Here is an 18,155-nt window from a genome sequence, read left to right on the forward strand (position 1 = left end):
ACAAACCTAATGAATAAGGTCAGAGCATGCGGAGTCAGGGGACAAGTAGCAGAATGGATAGCTAGCTGGCTACAAGACAGAAAGTAGAGCGTAGGGGTAAAGGGTAGCTATTCAGTGTGGCAGAAGGTATAAAGTGGGATCTCACAAGGATCAGTGCTGGGACCACTGTTGTTCACAACTTAATTAATGATTTTGTCTTTGGACTCAAAAACACAATTTCTAAATTTGCAGATGACATCAAATTGCGGGGGGGGGGTAGTTAATAGTCAATTACAAGAAGACATTAATAAACTTGCAGAATGGGCATATAATTGACACGGTTAAGGTGAAGTATTACATTTTGGTAAGAAAAATAAGGAGGTCACATATTACTTGGAAAGTAAGAATCTAAATAGGGTAGAGGAGCAAAGGAATCTGGGAGTACAAAGACACAAATCACTAAAACTAGCAATGCAGGTTAATAAGACCACAAAATAAAGCAAGCCAAGCACTAGGGTTTATTTCTAGAGGGATAGAATTGAAAAACTTGTATCGAACCTTGGTTAGACCACACTTGGAGTACTGTGTACAATTCTGGTCACCATATTATAAAAAGGATATAGAGGCACTGGAGAGGGTGCACAAATGATTTGCAGGGATGATACCTGAAATGCAAGATTATACCCAACAGGAAAGGATGAACAGGTTGGGTCTCTTTTCTGTTGAAAAGAGAAGGCTGAGGGGTGACCTAATGGAGGTCTTTAAAATTATGAAAGGTTTTGATAGAGTAGACACAGAGAGAGTGTTTCCACTTGAGAGGAAGAGCAAAACTAGAGGCCATCAGTATAAGATCGTCACCAAGAAATCAAATAGGGAATTCAGAAGAAACTTCTTTACCCAGACATCCACTTAGCTATCCAATCCTTGGTTACCGGTTTCCTTTGGGTCTTTCCACCACAGAAAAAAAATAACCATTGCAACTTACGCAACTGCTTTGTACAAGAGACATCATAATTTACGGCTGTATGAGGATCAACCTAATGAAAATGACGGTCCACTTCTATTTGCTTTGTGATTGTTACTCTGCAGTGGTTGGATATGTTGAACACCAAGGGGGAAAAATTCAGTTGTTTGCGCCTCCCTTTAGCGCCTTAAGAGGGCGCTAATGGGGCGCAAAGCAACTAGCGCCCGGGCGCAGCGATGTTTGCGCCGCTCGCGAAATTAACTGGACATTTTGCGGCGGCGCTAAACACTACCGCCACGATCTCCTGCGCCGGCAGATTGTGATGTCAGTCGAGTGCGCAACGCCCCGTTAGTGCCCCGGACCGGATATTGAGTGGTGCCCCCTGCCTTACTGCCTGCCGCTAGCAACGACAGGTTTAGGGGAGCGTTATGCTGTCAGAAAGGGACTAGGGGAGCGCTATTTAAAGGCGACCGCTTCCTGCCTTTTTTTGTCGGTAACATTTTTGCACCACGCTTTCTGAGAGAGAGAGAGACTTCTGGAGAGATTCAATGCTGTGTGAAGGAGTTTTGAGTACTGAGCAGCACTTTGCAGGTTTATTTTGATTTGCCCTTCCTTGCTTCGCCAGCGCTCCGAGGTAGCGCCTCGCTCCTCAGCCTTTGCGCCTTAAGATAGGTGTGAAGCGCCTGATATAGCGCTCCAATCACCTCCAGGGGCGATGAAAGCCAAGTTTGCTGTCGGAGGCGATAATTAGCACCAGACGCTAAACTTTGCGCACGGCCGATAATGGCGCCCCAAACGGGGCGATACTGAATTTTTCCCCCCAAGTCTACTAAGTCCCTTAGATCCCGTTCATCTCCGTCCTTGGCTATTTTGAGACCATTCATGTAACATGTAGGTCCACTATACTGTCTTCCGACAAGCACTACTTTACATTTATCCATATTAAATCCCATTTGTCATTGTTCCACCAATTTATATACTTTGTCCAACACAAATAGTCTATTCAAATTTTTTTAGTTGACAACATAAATATGCCAGTCTTTCTTCCTGAACTCACCGTGCAACTACCAGGAACTGATCAATTTGTCGATCATTCAATGGGTTGTCAGGATCCCAAACCTTAACCTCCATCTTCGATTGGTCTCTGGCATCTGATTCACCTACCAAGAATAAACATAATATAATTAACATATCTTATTTCACATAGGAAGCATTATACAATAAATAGTCACTGGTATTGCTTCAAGGACAATCACACAATCGACAGTGCTTTCCAACCTGGTGCATTGGAATGTCAGCAAATTCAAAAGGGACCCAGATAGATTGTGGTGGAAGATTGAGGGGGTGCTTTTTTTTTTTTAAAAACAGCCAAGTGGATCACAAAGATCTTTTCCAATCCCATACATTTTGAGAAAAATCAACTAAATTGACTTCTGCTATTCATGACTAGCCAAGAGGCATTCATTTGGTCGAAAACAGAAATTTATGGGGGTGTGATTTTAAGAGGAGCAACTTTGTACTTCTCTTCAGTGACATAGCTTTTCAAAAAAATGATTTAATATTTAATCACAAGACCTGCCAACCTGATATAAGGGTGAAGACAGCCAGTGCTGAAGGTACAAAGTGTAGCCAAATGCTGCTTTGAGCTGTCACCGATCTATAATTTTATTTTGTTTGATACAAAATATAACAGTAAACTAATAAGGTAAGCATAGCTATGTATTAAATTTGGTCTGATCAGGTTACTGACCCTGCCACAGCACCAAAATGACCCAAGTAAAGCCAGAAATAACACCCTCTGTTGCTGTTCATTTGGCAAAGAAGAAGCAGATACATGCAACGGGGTTTGAATTTAAACTACTGCGAATACCTGGTGCACAAGAAATTAAAATTGTTTTTATGTCGAAGAAATTTGCAAAACATCACTGTCCAAAATCAAGACACATTGGCCCAAAAATTGCGGTCTGTGGCGTAGCTATGGAGTACGCCGTAGACCTGCGAAAAGAATACACACCTACCTGATGGGGGCCCACCTTCGTAAACTTGCTCTCGGACGCTGCATAATGGAGGGCAGCGTAACGGCCCACGGATCCCAGGGGCGCAGCCTGTGCGAGAGCGTACTGGGATCATGTGGGCCTGATCCTCCAATCAGGAAATAGAATTAGATTTTACATCATTTCAGAAGGGAATCCCGTAATCAGATTTAATTACAATTACTTTACAGGATTGAAATTTAATTCCTAATTAGCTTCATTCCACCAACTTCACTACATGTTAGTCCTGTTAGTAAAAATTAAATTTTGCTGATAATAACTATTGACATCATTAAAACTCCACTCTTTGCAGAAACAAGAAAAATTCATGTGATACAATTAAACTATCCGGTTTCCTCGATGAAAATGGTTAAATTTGTAGCACTGCCGGGAACAGTAGAAGCATGCGACATTACAATTCTGCCCATAGACCTTCCCCAATGTTGTCAGAGGATGGACTGCACAGGATAGCAATGTGAAAATCTTCTTTGTTGGGAGTCAGACTAAGTTCTTGGCCCATTCCACAAGAAATAAATACATAGAAACATAGAAGATAGGAGCAGGAGTAGGCCATTCGGCCGCTCGAGCCTGCTCCACCATTCAATGAGATCATGGCTGATCATCCAAACTCAGTACCCTGTCCCTGCCTTCTCCCCATATCCCTTGATCTCTTTAGCCTTAAGAAATATATCTAACTCCTTCTTGAATATATTTAATGAATTGGCCTCAACTGCCTTCTGTGGTAGAGAATGCCACAGGTTCACCACTCTCTGGGTGAAGAAATTCCTCCTCATCTCTGTCCTAAATGGCTTACCCCTTATCCTTAGACTGTGACCCCTGGTTCTGGACTCCCCCGCCATCGGGAACATCCTTCCTGCATCTAGTCTGTCTAGTCCTGTTAGAATTTTATAAATTTCAATTAGATCCCCTCATTCTTCTAAACTGCAGCAAGTATAAGCCCAATTGACCCGATCTCTCCTCATACGTCATTCCTGCCATCCCAGGTATCAGTCTGGTGAATCTTCGCTGCACTCCATCCATAGCAAGAACATCCTTCCTCAAATAGGGCGACCAAAACTGCACACAATACTCAAGGTGTGGTCTCACCAAGGCCCTGTATAACTGCAGCAAGACATCCTTGTTCCTGTACTCAAACCCTCTCGCTACGAAGGCCAGCATACCATTTGCCTTCTTAACTGCTTGCTGCACCTGCATACTTACCTTCAGCGACTGGTGCACTAGGACACCCAGGTCTCGTTGCACTTCCCCTTCTTCCAATCTATTGCCGTTCAAATAATAATCTGCCTTCCTGTTTTTGCCACCAAAGTGGATAACCTCGCATTTATCCACATTATACTGCATCTGCCCAATCACCCAACCTGTCCAAATCATACTGGAGTTTCTCGGCATCCTCCTCACAGCACACACGTCCACCCAGCTTTGTGTCGTCTGAAAACTTAGAGATATTACATCTAGTTCCCTCGTCTAGATCATTAATATATATTGTGAATAGCTGGGGTCCTAGGACCGATCCCTGCGGTACCCCACTAGTCACTGCCTGCCACTCGGAAAAAGACCCGTTTATTCCAACTATTTGCTTCCGGTCTGCCAACCAGTTCTCTATCCAAGTCAGTACCTTGCCCCCAATCCCATGTGCTTTAACTTTACAAGCTAATCTCTTATGCGGAACCTTATCGAAAGCCTTCTGAAAGTCCAAATACACCACATCCACTGGTTCTCCCTTATCTATTCTACAGTTACATCCTCAAAAAATTCCAGTAGATTCGTCAAGCACGATTTACCTTTTGTAAATCCATGTTGACTTTGTCCGATCCTGTCACTGTTTTCCAAGTGCTCTGCTATTACATCTTTTATAATGGACTCTAGCATTTTCCCCACTGCCGATGTCAGGCTTACCGGTCTATAATTCCCCGTTTTCTCTCTACCACCTTTTTTGAATAGTTGGTTAACATTAGCTACCCTCCAATCCATGGGAACTGTTCGAGTATATATAATTTTGGAAGATGATCAGCAATGCATCTACTATTTCTGGGGCCACTTCCTTAAGTACCCTAGGATGTAGATTATCAGGCCCTGGGGATTTATCGGCCTTCAATCCCGTCAATTTCCCTAACACCATTTCCCTACAAATACTGATTTCATTCAGTTCCTCCCTCTCATTAGACCATATGTTCCCCAACATCTCTGGGAGTTTATTTGTGTCCTCCTTTGTGAAGACAGGACTAAAGTATGTATTTCATTGGTCTGCCATTTCTTTGTTCCCCATTATAAATTCCCCTGATTCTGACTGCAAGGGACCTACGCTTGACTTCACCAATCTTTTTCTCTTCACATATCTATAGAAGCTTTTACACTCAGTTTTTATGTTCCCTGCAAGCTTATTCTCATGCTCTATTTTCCCCCTCTTAATTAATCCCTTTGTCCTCCTTTGCTGAATCCTGAACTGCTCCCAATCTTCAGGTTTGCTGCTTTTTCTGGCCAATTTATATGTCCTCTCCTTGGATCTTATGCTATCCCTAATTTCCCTTGTTAGCCATGGTTGAGTCACCTTTTTTGTTTTATTTTTATGCCAAATGGGGATAAACAAATTCTGTAGTTCATCCATGCGATCTTTAAATGTTTGCCATTGCCTATCCACCGTCAACCCTTTGAGTAACATTCCCCAATCAATCCTACCCAACTCGCGCCTCATACCATCGTAGTTTCCTTTATTTAAATTCAGGACCCTGGTCTCTGAGTCAAATACTTCACTCTCCATCTTAATGAAGAACTATTTCATATTATGATCGCTCTGCCCCAAGGGGCCTCGCACAACAAGATTGCTAATTATTCCTTTCTCATTACATAATACCCAGTCTAAGATGGCCTGATCTCTAGCTGGTTCCTCGACATATTGATCCAGGAAACCATCCCGTATACACTTCAGGAATTCCTCCTCCATAGGGAGGAGGAGGAATAACATTTTGATATTTCTGAAAATTCTAAGTCCAGAAATATGTTTCTGTTAGCTCTACAGTACTGCACACATTCCTACCACTAACAGTTCTAGGCTAACAAAATGTCAGTCCTGTTCACTTGATGAATGAGCCCACTTCATTCAAAATGGTGTAGAACCAACCGGCATCGAATAACGATAGCAGTGATAAATTACCCAGAGAAAGAAGGAAGAAAGAACGTCGGAAAATTAACTTTTCATTATTAGCAATTATTTCCCATCCATGCCATTGCCAAATCTTTCAAAATTCTGACTTATAGATTATTTATAATTTAATTTAAATTCTAATTTCAGTCTCCCATTACTATATAAAACGACTAAGAAGTAATAACAAGCACATATAGATTCTTAAGGAAAAGCTAACTGGTTCCAGCACTATGTCCAGCTTTTGTATGATTTTTGAAACAAATAGTGGGCTGGATTTTCCGACCCCCACGGGTGCGTACGAGGTGCGTATGCACCCATAGGGGCCTCGCAAGTGCCGGTTTCAGGCATGCGGAGTGCATGCGCTAAAACCCGGCACTTGCGATCTGTCAAGAATCCTCTTGACAAATCATCCACCTGCCCGGGAGAAGGGCCTCCGCGGGCAGAGTTCCGCTTTCTGCCCACCTTCCGCCCACTGAAAGCCTTTAACAATCTTATGCCTGGTAAAAGCATGCGTAAAGCCTGCTGTTACCAGCATAAGAGTTTTAAAAAATTTAAAAATTACAATTTTTTCACTCATTTATAATTTAAAAATACAGGTACATGTACTTTTTTTTAAAGTTTATTTTTAGCCCTGTAAAAAAAATTTTTTTTTTTCAAACAATTCAATTTTTGTTTAAAATATTTAATTGAATGTAATTTTAACTAATTTTAAATATGTGATTTTTTTTACAATTTATTTAATGTTTAACTGTGTTTTTAAATGTGATCCCCATTCATACTTTTGACAGTTCTATGCATAGAGACCTGTCAAAAGTGTGGAGAGAGATTCCCTTCTTCGATTGATTCCCCATGGCCCACGTGATCCCAGGGGAGCTTGCATGCACCCGAGGTACCTGGGCCTCTGCACATTTCGTAGGGCAGAGGCCCAGGATCGCAAGTCTCGGGACCTACGGAGCCAGCGGGTAAGTGCATAGATTCCTTCCGATCGGAGGCATCCGCACGCAGGAAGCCTCCGATCGGAAATTCAGGGCCAGTATATTCCTGACATTCCATCCTGGAGGCTTCCAGGGAGAAACCAAATGGGAGATCAGTTGGGACAATGTTTCTTCAAGTTGCTGCTCTGAAAAATTAGGTAACTTTCCTCCCCTTCACTATATTTCACTTTGCTTTGTTATGTCTCTCTGTTCCAGCTCTTCTTCCAAAGGAGGCAGCACTGAGTTTCTGAATATAGCAAGTCCACAAAATATTACAATAGTCCACACTACACTGGGTAAGACAATGGATTTGAAACTTTTCTGTGTGGGGATGCTCCCTGCAAATATTAATATACTGCGCGATACCACCTGAAATCAAGCAGTAGAGCAGTGGAGGAGCAGGAACAGTGGGTTAGGGAGCCATACCGCTTGTACCCACATCTGAAAGCGCCTTTTAGTAGTTTCCTCCCCTAGCAGATACCTTGGCCGGCTGGCCACCCCTTGACCACCCTGCTACATTTAAATCATGGGGTGGGAGGGGGGAGAGAAGAGAGCAAGGGAGTGGGGGCCCCCGAGGCTAGAGAAACTGTCCGACTTCCCTATTATACTGCCACAGGACAGTCAACCACAGGTAAGAACAGTACAGGACTGGTGGTACTTGTAGTGGCAACAAATGTAAGGGCTCTGAAAACTCTGATGGAGGGAGAGACCTGTTAGTAGCTAATTCTCCCTCTCTTTTGCCCCACTCTTGAAAAGAAAGAAAATAATTGCATTTATACTGCACTTTTCATGTCCTCAAGATGAAGTGTAGTAACTGTTCTTCTGTAGGCAAGTTCAACAATCAATTTGCACACAACAAGGTCCCACAAACAACAAATAAATGAATGACCTGATACTGTAAATCGCCAGGCCCGGATGAAATGTATCACAGGCTGTTAAGCGAAGCAAAAGAGGAAATAGCAGAGGTGGAAGATGCTTAAGTACAGTACTGCCAGTTGAGGGTAATGCAATGCAATGACTACCAGCAGCGTGGGAGGCACACAGTACCCCTGTAAAATGGCGGATCAGAAGAGACTACCGGCAGCGCGGGGGAATCAGGCTCCTGTTACAGGGGTATTGAGGTGTTCCGGCTTCCGACAGCGCCAAGAAGCCGAGTAGTGGCAGTTTGGAGAACTACCCCTGTAGTGTATGTACCTTTAAGAGAGAAGTACTTTTACAGCTCCTGTATACTGTAGTACCGGCAGTGACCACACCTGTATATAAGCCTTGAGCATGCCTCTGTACCCGAGTCTTGAGACTACCCTACTCCAGTAAATACCTGTTGATTGTTAAGTTACAGCATCCGTGTGGTTATTGAAAAATATCATACTCTCAGAATCACGGATCTAACAGTGGCGACGAGTGTCGATTCGAATCTACCTGCAACTCTGCATTTCCCTTCGAGGATCCGCTCCGGGAGGGCGGTGGAAGAAAGTCGAGGCCAGAAACACGGGCGTCGACCACGAGCAACCGCCCAGTCGTCCGGCAGAGAGTGAACATCGCAGGGGAGGCTGTGGAGAGCCGGGCTTGGTTCCCCAGCCACGACGATCAGCAATAGACTGACGACAGGTACAGCGCAGACCCTTCCCGGACAGCGGCGGCTGGAGCCGACCGACGGCGGAGAAAAAGCCGAGCAGCGTCGACGGGGTAAGACAGAGGGTGAAGCGCACAGGGCGCAGCCGGGGGTTGAAAACCGAGCGGCGTCGAGGAAAAACAAAACGGAGAGAGGGTAAAGCAACAGCCGGGTTCAGGACCGAGCGGCGGAAACGGGAAAGGCGCACAAAAAAAAAAAAAAAACGCGCAGAGCACAGCCAGGGCTCAAGGGCTGAACAGTGTCCGCAGGGAGAAGAAGGGAGAGCGCGGGAGACGCCATTGAGCTGCGGAGAAGAAGGAAGAGCGCGGGAGACACCATTTTTAGAAGCCGCAGCGGAGAAGGGCGAGCGTGGGAAGGAAGGAAAGCGCGGGAGATGCCATTTTGTGCCAGCGGAGAAGGGGAAGCGCGGGAGACGCCATTTTTGACAGTTAAATCACACCCAGGGATGCAGAAGAGTGGCAGTATCTCTACGTTCGACAATGAAGTCGAAGATTGGGCGACATATGTGGAACGTATTGAGGTGTACTGCAGGGTGAATGAAGTGCCAGATGCTAGGAAAGCACTGGTTTAGTTAAATTCCATGGGTGCAAAAACTTATGTGTTACTGCGAAACCTAATAACCCCAGAGAAGCCTGTGAACAAGAATTTCGAAAGCATAGTAGAAATCCTAGAGGACCACTTAAACCCCACACCACTGCTGATAGCAGAACGATTTAAGTTCCATAAAAGGAACCAACACAAAGACGAAAGCAATGCTGAGTACCTAACGAAACTGCACAAGCTATCGAAACACTGCCAGTTTGGAGCGGGACTAGCAGATACGTTAAGGGACAAGTTTGTGTGTGGGCTGCAAAGTGAAGGAACCCAGAAACGGCTTCGATCAGAAAAGGATGTTACGCTGGACAAGGCTTTCAGTATGGCAGTATCACACGAAGCAGCCGCAAGGGGCGCTGCAGAGATACAATGGAGACCGCAAGAATATGGCACCAATGAAATGTCCTATGGAACAGGGAAGTGCTATCGCTGCGGCAGAACACATGACCAGAAGGATTGTTGGTTCAAGGACCAAGAGTGCAGACAGTGTGGAAAAGCAGGACACATAGCAAGAGTCTGCAGGTCTGGGAAGAAAACCAACTGTAAGAAATCTCCACAGGAGAAGTACAAAAAGGTACACAAGGTGATGGACAGTGGTTCAGACGAACAGAAAAGTGACACAGACTCCGGAAGCAAGGAGCTGGGTTGTCTGAAACTACATAAGGTAACCAAAATGGAGGATCACCAGACTATCTGGGTTACACTCAAGATAGACGGAGTCCAAGTGAAAATGGAATTGGACACAGGATCAGCCCTAACAGTCATAAACCAAAGGGACTACAAGCGGCTATTTTCACATATACCCTTGAAAGCTACAGAGATTGTCTTGAAGACGTACACGGGGCAAAAAGTCTACCCTAAAGGGAAAATAAGGGTGAAAGTGATATATAAAGGCCAGGAAATACCTAAAATGGATATATATGTATTGCCAGATGGCGGACCACCACTGCTAGGATGTGAATGGATCCGGAAGATACAATTAGATTGGCATTCCATACAGGCACTGAAGGTTGAGGCCAAAAAGGATGACGACGTCACACCTGGACGACTGTCAAAAATGCTAACTGACGCAAAAGAAGTGTTCCAGGAGGGACTCGGAACACTAAAAGGCATAACAGCAATGATTAAAATAGAGGAAAATGCAAGCCCAAAGTTTCTTAAGGCCAGACCAGTGCCTTATGCGATCAGACCAGCTGTCGAAACAGAGCTGGAAGGGTTGAAACGTTCAGGAGTACTGTCCAAAGCAGACTGGAGCGAGTGGGCTACACCCATCGTTCCTGCAATGAAGAGGTCGTTGAGTAATACGCCTGGGGAACCAGAGAAGGTCCGCATCTGTGGGATTTTAAGGTGACAGTGAACCCAGTCCTTCACACGGTACAATATCCGCTTCCACGAATTGAGGATATTTTCGCCTCGCTATCTGGAGGTAAACGCTTCACCAAAATTGATCTAGCCCAGGCGTACTTGCAAATGGAGGTAGAAGAAGCCTCGAAACAATACCTTACGATTAACACTCATAAAGGTCCTTATCAATACAACCGGCTGGTGTTCGGGGTAGCATCGGCTCCGGCTATTTGGCAAAGGGCGATGGATCAAGTCCTGCAAGGGATTCCAGGGACCCAGTGTTATTTGGATGACATCCTGGTCACAGGCAAAAATAACAGTGATCACCTCGCCAACTTGGAGAAGGTGCTCACCAGATTAAAGGAATATGGGCTACGAGCTAATCGCCACAAGTGCGAGTTTTTCCAGAAGCAGATCTCGTATTGTGGCCATGTCATCAATGAAGAGGGGTTACATAAGTCCCCTGAAAAGATTGAGGCAGTAGTCAAGGCTCCGGCACCGGAAAATGTGTCACAACTGAGGTAGTTCCTGTAAAGTCTGTGGGTTGTACGGTTAATAACGACACAGACTTCAGGAGTAACAAACAAACAGGTCTTTACTATTCGAAGGTCAGGGCGAATCTGCCCCAGCAATCCTGCCACAACACTTATATACTGGTGTGGTCACTATCGGTATTACAGTATACAGAAGCCAAACAAATAGTGCCACACCTAAAGTAGTTCTCTTAAAGGTGAACGGTTACATTCAATAGTTCCCTTAAAGGTAGACGGGTACATACACTACAATCCTCCCTTTTTAGCTTATTACTTAGAGTCCCCGTTAAACATACATATCTTCAACTTCCTATAAACCAAATTACAGATATAATCTCGGTGGAGCCAATGTCATATAAAACAATTTACAGGTATAATCTTGGTGGGAACAGTTCACAGGTTCAGTCTCTGCGGAAACAGTTCATAGATTCAGTCTCTGATCTTGACTCGTTCCAAACAACATCTCTTTGGTGTAGCCGGTTCACATGGCTAGCGTGACTCCTCCATAGCCTTTTTTTTGACGTAACAGCTTGAACTTTCGTCCTGTTGAACCAGCAGTGCGGACTTTTACAACCAACTGGCTGTCTTGATATTTTCCAGTTTTTCAACTAATTTAGTTCCTTTCGTAGTGTCCCGCCTGAGATGGTAGAAGTGCTAATATTTTAGACAGTTATTATCTTCTGCTTCTTCTTTTTCTTTTCTGCCTTTTTGACACTCTCGGAGCTCCTTTCTCGGCTGCCAGCTGTAGCGCCACCAACTCTCTATGTTCCTTAGACCTTAAGTGCTTCATCCGGATTTCAGCACTTTGGGAGTTTTCATCACAAACTGAGCAGACCAGATCCTCGTAATATTCAGTGTCACTCAACAGGTCATGGTAATATTCGGGGTCGTCCTGAGTTAGGCCAGTGAGAGGCCCTTCTACTTCCTTCTTATCCATCTGGACGTTAGCCGACGGTGGTTCCTTCCCTAACCATCTTTCTTGAAAAGACTTCTTCAAACATTCATATTCATTCCGCTCTTCCGGGGATGTCTGCCATTCCTTCACTACTGGCCTCATTTGTGAGTTCAACACCTTCCCTTCCATCGGGGATTTCGTTGTCAGGCTATTTAATCCTTCTACTGGAGTATCTGTTTCCACCCCCTTCTGTTCCCCTTGACGCAATTCAGCGTACTTTTGGCATCCTTGTAAAAGCTGTGTTGCCACCTCAGCTATCTCCGTGACTTTTGGAAGCTCCGAATTCTTTCCCTTTGAACCCTGAAACTCGTGTTCCCATTTTGGAGTCTTGTCCCTCAGCGTGTGTAAGAGTTGGCTGGCCGTTAACTCTTCTACGGGGACACTGTGGATTAGTCTTCTCCATTTCATCCACCTTTCCCTCCAATGTTTTCACCTTCCTTTCCTCCGGTACTTTGGTTTTAAGCGCTCGAAGAAGTTGCGCCTTGATGTTCTCTAACTCCTGTTCAGGGGCCATTCCTACAGTCTCTGTGATCCTTCCAGTTGCCTTTCCTTCCACTGCCCGGATTCCTAGTTGAATATGTTCTTCAAGTTGTTGAACCTCGGCCATTGCCGCCTCATATTTGTCCTGGGTTGCCTTCAATAATTTAATGAGTTCTTGGACATCTTGAATTTCATGTTCTGCTATGTCTTCCACCTCTAATTTTTCATCGATGGATGGAATCTCTACCGATGAGTCTGTCTTGGCCTGGAGCTCATCAAACATTTCCTGCAGCCTTTGTAATTCTCGCTCATGTTCAACCTTTAGCTGTTCAGATGCTTTCACTAAAACTAGCTTTTCGGAGGTTGCCGAGTTAACCCCTTCCAGGATTGTAGTCTGGGCCTGTTCATACTGTTCTTTCAACTTGTTACACTCTGCTTGCAACGAGTCGTAGAGATGAACTGGGATAAAATCCTGAAGATTCCTCTTCCTTTGGTTCGTTCTGTAAATATTCTAGTTCCTGAACAGCATCAGGGGAATGTGATTGGTATTTGGCCACGATGGCTCTATGGTCGCTCTCTGCTTGAGCTAGCTGTCTCTGTTGTCTTTCCAGGTTCTCCCATTCGGTGTCCCAGAACTTTTCCATATTTTTCATCTCTTGTACGAGACGGTCACTCAACTGTTCTAATTGTTGTCGTACTTTGACATAAGTTTGAGTCCGAACTCGGTGTTCTTCCGTCGTGGATGAATCCTTTGCTTGAACAGGCTCAGAATTCTGTGTCAACCTGGAGTTCTGCTCTGCAGCTTTATTCTTCTTGGTAACATAAGTCCTTCTGCATGTCTTCGTTTCCTTCCCCATCATCGGCAAGTCCCTTTTAGCCTTGTCTTCCATATTTGAATTGGTCTTATCGTCATCCATTTCAGAATCTGAGCTGATAGCTTGCACCGAGTCCTCCCTCATTATGGCTTTTAGGTAGTGCCATTCCATATCTATTTTCTTAATCCACTCCCGTCCTAGAAGTGGTGGTCCTCCTTCAGGTAATACGTACAAGTTCATTCTTGGGTGTTCTTTACCCCTATCTCTCACCTTGACTCTTATTTTCCCCATGGGGTATACGTTATGCCCCGTGTATGTCTGTAATACGAACTTGGTATTTCTTAAAGGTATGTGAGAGAATAGCCGGTGGTAGTCCCTTCGGTTGATGACTGATAGAGCTGATCCAGTGTCCAGCTCCATCTTTACTTGGACTCCAGCTATTTTTAGTATGACCCAGATGGTTTGTAGATCCGTTTCTTTACCCACATTGTGGATTCTCAGACTACCCAGCTCCTGGTTGTTTGGGTCTGAGTCTGAATTCTGTTCGTCTGAACTCTTCTCAGCCACCTTGTGTACCTTGTTGTACTTTTCTTGTGGTGGCTTCCTTTGATTGTTGGTCTTCTTCCCTGACCGGCATACCTTCGCGATGTGACCCAGTTTGCCACATTTCCTACACTCTTGGTTCTTAAACCAGCATTGATTCTGGTCATGCGTTGTCTTCCCACAACGGTAGCATTTTGTTGTGCTTGAAGTAATTTGGTCCACCCCGAGTGCCGCCGCCTTTAGTTGCATTTCCGCCGTTCCTTTTGCTGCGGCTTCGTGCGATGCAGCTATAAGGACAGCCCTGTCCAGTGTGAGGTCGTTCTCTTCCAGTAGTCGCTTCTGCGTCCTTTCTTTGGACAATCCGCATGCGAACTTGTCCCGCAGTGCTTCTGTCAGATTCCCTCCGAACTGGCAGTATTTCGCTAGCCTACGCAGTTCGACCAAGTACTCCGCATTGCTTTCGTCTTTCCTCTGCGTTCTTGCGTAGAATTTGAATCGTTCAGCCAGCATCAACGGTGTGGGGTTCAAGTGGTCCTTCAGCACAGCCACAATCTCTTCGAAGGTCTGATCCGCTGGTTTATCTGGTGCTATTAGATGCTTCAAGAGCCCGTATGTTTTTGCCCCCATTGAGTTTAGCAATGTTATCGCCTTGTCGTCTTCCTCTATTTTGTTGGCTTCGCAATAGATCTCTATGCGTTCCACGTACGTGGCCCAGTCTTCTATTTCAGAATTAAAGTCGTTAATATTCCCTCGCTTAGGCATCTTTCTTCCCTTGGGAGCAGCACCAGTATTTCTTTAAGTATTCTTATTTATTTGTTTATTTCTAAGATGGCGGTTTTCCCGCGAAATCGGCGGTTTCCCGCTCTTTCCTTCTCTCCCCGCCCACTTCAATGGCAGTATGTCCGTTAAGATGGCGGTTTTCCCGCGAAAATGGCGGTTTCCCGCTCTTCCTTTCTCTCCCCGCCCACTTCAATGGCGGTTTCCCGCTTCTGTCGTCTCCTCCGCCTAATGGCGGCTTCCCGCGTTTCTTCCTGGTGGAAGGGGTACGCTTTCCCCACAGCGGACAGGTTCAGCCGCTGGGCTGGCTCTCGCACAGCTCCCCTTACTCGGCTCTGTCTTTTCCTCCCGCCCGCACGGCTCTACCGGCGCTGGGTACACCCCGTTAATGGAGGACAGTTCAGCCGCTGGACTGGCTCTCGCGCAGTCTCTCTCCCCTTGCTCGGCTCTGTCTCTCCCTCTCCCGCACGTTCGGTTCTACCGGCTCTGGGTACCCCGTTGGTGGAGAACAGCTCAGCCGCTGGACTGGCTCTCGCGCAGTCTCTCTCCCCTTGCTCGGCTCTGTCTCTCTCTCCCACCCGCACGGTTCCTGTTCGCCTCCCAGCCCTCTCGCAGACCGGTGTTTCCCTCCCCGGCTGCAGCTGGGTTTCTCTTCCCGCGCCTACTCCCAGTCTCAGCGCTTCGTGGCTGCGGTCACTGCCCGGCTTTTCCCGCCGATCGAGGTCCGACTGTCTCACGACGCCGTTGGACCCGACTTTCTGACCGGCTCCGTTCCCCCTCGACCGTGGTCGAGTGCACAGCCCTTATCCTCCGGATATTCTCTACACCTTCCCCTACTCACAGTCTCCGCGGCCGCCTTGTTTCCAGCTGATCGGCTCACTCCGCACCGTGGTAGAAGGGTAGTCAGTGCCTGTTGCTAATGGAAGCTTTTATTGCTAAAGTCTTCCTCCTTCCTCCTGCTGCAGCCTCGTGTTTTCTTTCAGCAGCACGACGAGGGCGGTTGCCTCTCTTCGACGCTCTTCGTTGCTTTGGTAGTCTTGCCGCAGGGTACGATCGGACTCGTCGCCACTGTAAAGTCTGTGGGTTGTACGGTTAATAGCGACACAGACTTCAGGAGTAACAAACAAACAGGTCTTTACTATTCGAAGGTCAGGGCGAATCTGCCCCAGCAATCCTGCCACAACACTTATATACTGGTGTGGTCACTATCGGTATTACAGTATACAGAAGCCAAACAAATAGTGCCACACCTGAAGTAGTTCTCTTAAAGGTGAACGGTTACATTCAATAGTTCCCTTAAAGGTAGACGGGTACATACACTACAGTTCCTCGGACTGGTAAACTACTACCATAAGTTCTTACCAAATTTGTCCACGGTATTACACCCACTGAACACCCTACTGCAAACAGGGGTACCATGGAAGTGGAATGACGAACGTAGACGAGCTTTCCAGAAGTGTAAAGAATTGATCACATCAAAAGAGGTGTTGGCCCATTTCAACCCAGCACTACCAATTCGTTTGGCATGTGATGCATCACCCTATGGTATTGGAGCGGTGCTGTCGCACAAATTCCCAGACGGGTTGGAGAGGCCAGTAGCCTTTGCGTCTCGGTCACTAACCTCAGCCGAGCGCAACTACGCCCAGATTGACAGGGAGGCCCTCAGCCTAGTATGGGGAGTAAAAAAATTCAACCACTATCTGCATGGGCAGAAGTTCACCTTGCTGACTGACCACCAACCACCTGTCTCCATCTTTAATCCTAAGAAGGGCGTTCCAGTGATGACTGCACAACGGTTACAAAGATGGTCCCTGTTTCTAGGGGCGAATCAATATGAAATAGAATATAAAGGCACGAAACAGCATGATGGGCTATCGCGCCTGCCACTGCCTACTGTGGAGGAAGCACCAGCAGTGGACCCTATCGAGATATTTTAGTCGTCAATAATTGAACGATTGCCAGTAACGAACGCGGATATAGAGAAGGAGACCCGCAATGATCCGACGCTGTCTCGGGTATATGATTTGACGGTGAGGGGATGGCCAACACATGGCGACTCACTGTTGCCAGCATTCTCATCCAGAAGAGAACAGCTGTCAGTATGCCAGGGGACAGTGATGTGTGGATCCAGAGTGGTGATTCCACCCAAGTTAAGGGAGAGAGTGCTAAATGAGCTACATGAAGGTCATCTGGGGGGAGTGAAAATGAAAAGCCTTGCTAGGGCTTATGTGTGGTGGCCGGGAATCGATCAACAAATCGAAGTCCTAACCAAGAGCTGCTCAGGATGCCAGAAGGTCCAAAATGCACCACCACATGCCCCTCTACACCCATGGGAGTGGCCCTCCTCTCCATGGCAACGGGTGCATATTGATTTTGCTGGTCCATTCATGGACTGAATGTTCTTAATAGCAGTGGATGCTCATTCGAAGTGGCCTGAGGTGATAAAAATGTCCTCAACCACTACAGAGAAAACGATTACAGTCCTACGGACCATATTTGCCAGAAACGGCTTGCCAGAGCAGATTTGCTCTGATAATGGACCACAGTTTGTGTCCGAAGAATTTTGAAAATTTATGAGAAGGAATGGGGTAAGGCATTACACATCCGCCCCGTATCATCCAGCCACAAATGGATTGGCTGAGAGGTTCGTACAAACCTTTAAGAAGGCGATAAAGGCCATGTGCGACGATGAAATTCCACTACAGCATAAGGTGGACAATTTCTTATTAGCCTACCGATACGCGACACATGCAGTTACCAACCAGACCCCGGCCATGATGTTCTTTAACCGAAGGTTGCGATCTCGTCTGGACTTTCTTAGACCAAATGTGCGAAGAAATGTTGAGGATAAACAATTCCAGCACATCAATGAGAAGCCGACAAGGAGCTTCAATGTAGGACAACCAGTCTTGGCCCGTGACTACCGAACAGAGAAATGGCAACCCGGAACGATATGCACACGGCAGGGGCCATTAATGTACACAGTGGATGTCAGGGAGAACATTGCGAGACGCTACGTTGATCAGACCTTAGCGTCACAGGAACGAGTCAACCCCATGTCTCGAGTACCTGGGGATGAACCCGACATACCGGTAGCATCTACCTCCGAACCAGTAGCAGTGGAACCCGATGAACTAACCGATGAAAAGGGGCCAGAATCGCCTCCGCACCAAGAACAAGAACCTCAGGAAAGGCGCTATCCCGAAAGGATCAGGAAGCCGCCCCAAAGACTGAATCTATAAATGGACTATTGTTGTTTAATGTACATGTTAAAGTGTTAATTGTTATTTGAATATTAAGGGTACTACTAATCTAAAAGGGGAGGAATTGTAGTGTATGTACCTTTAAGAGAGAAGTACTTTTACAGC

At 46.0% G+C, this 18,155-nt stretch overlaps 1 protein-coding gene across 5 annotated transcripts in view; it reads right to left on the reverse strand.

Moving 5' to 3' along the window:
• The window catches only part of mta3 (metastasis associated 1 family, member 3), a 383,768-nt gene that overhangs the window by 207,065 nt on the left and 158,548 nt on the right, over positions 1-18,155 (reverse strand). For all 5 annotated transcript variants that reach the window (XR_015076459.1, XR_015076457.1, XM_085980730.1 and 2 more), the window contains exon 7: positions 2,001-2,103. Coding sequence is in view for 3 of the 5 variants with exons in the window: in XM_085980730.1 (XP_085836856.1) it covers positions 2,001-2,103 (103 nt within the window). In the remaining 2 variants the exon portion in view is untranslated. The remainder of the gene's footprint in view (positions 1-2,000; positions 2,104-18,155) is intronic.

The sequence above is a fragment of the Somniosus microcephalus genome, chromosome 3, assembly GCF_052327205.1.
Source record: "Somniosus microcephalus isolate GS21.2 chromosome 3, FLI_Smic_1.0, whole genome shotgun sequence".
Taxonomy (NCBI): Eukaryota; Metazoa; Chordata; class Chondrichthyes; order Squaliformes; family Somniosidae; genus Somniosus; species Somniosus microcephalus.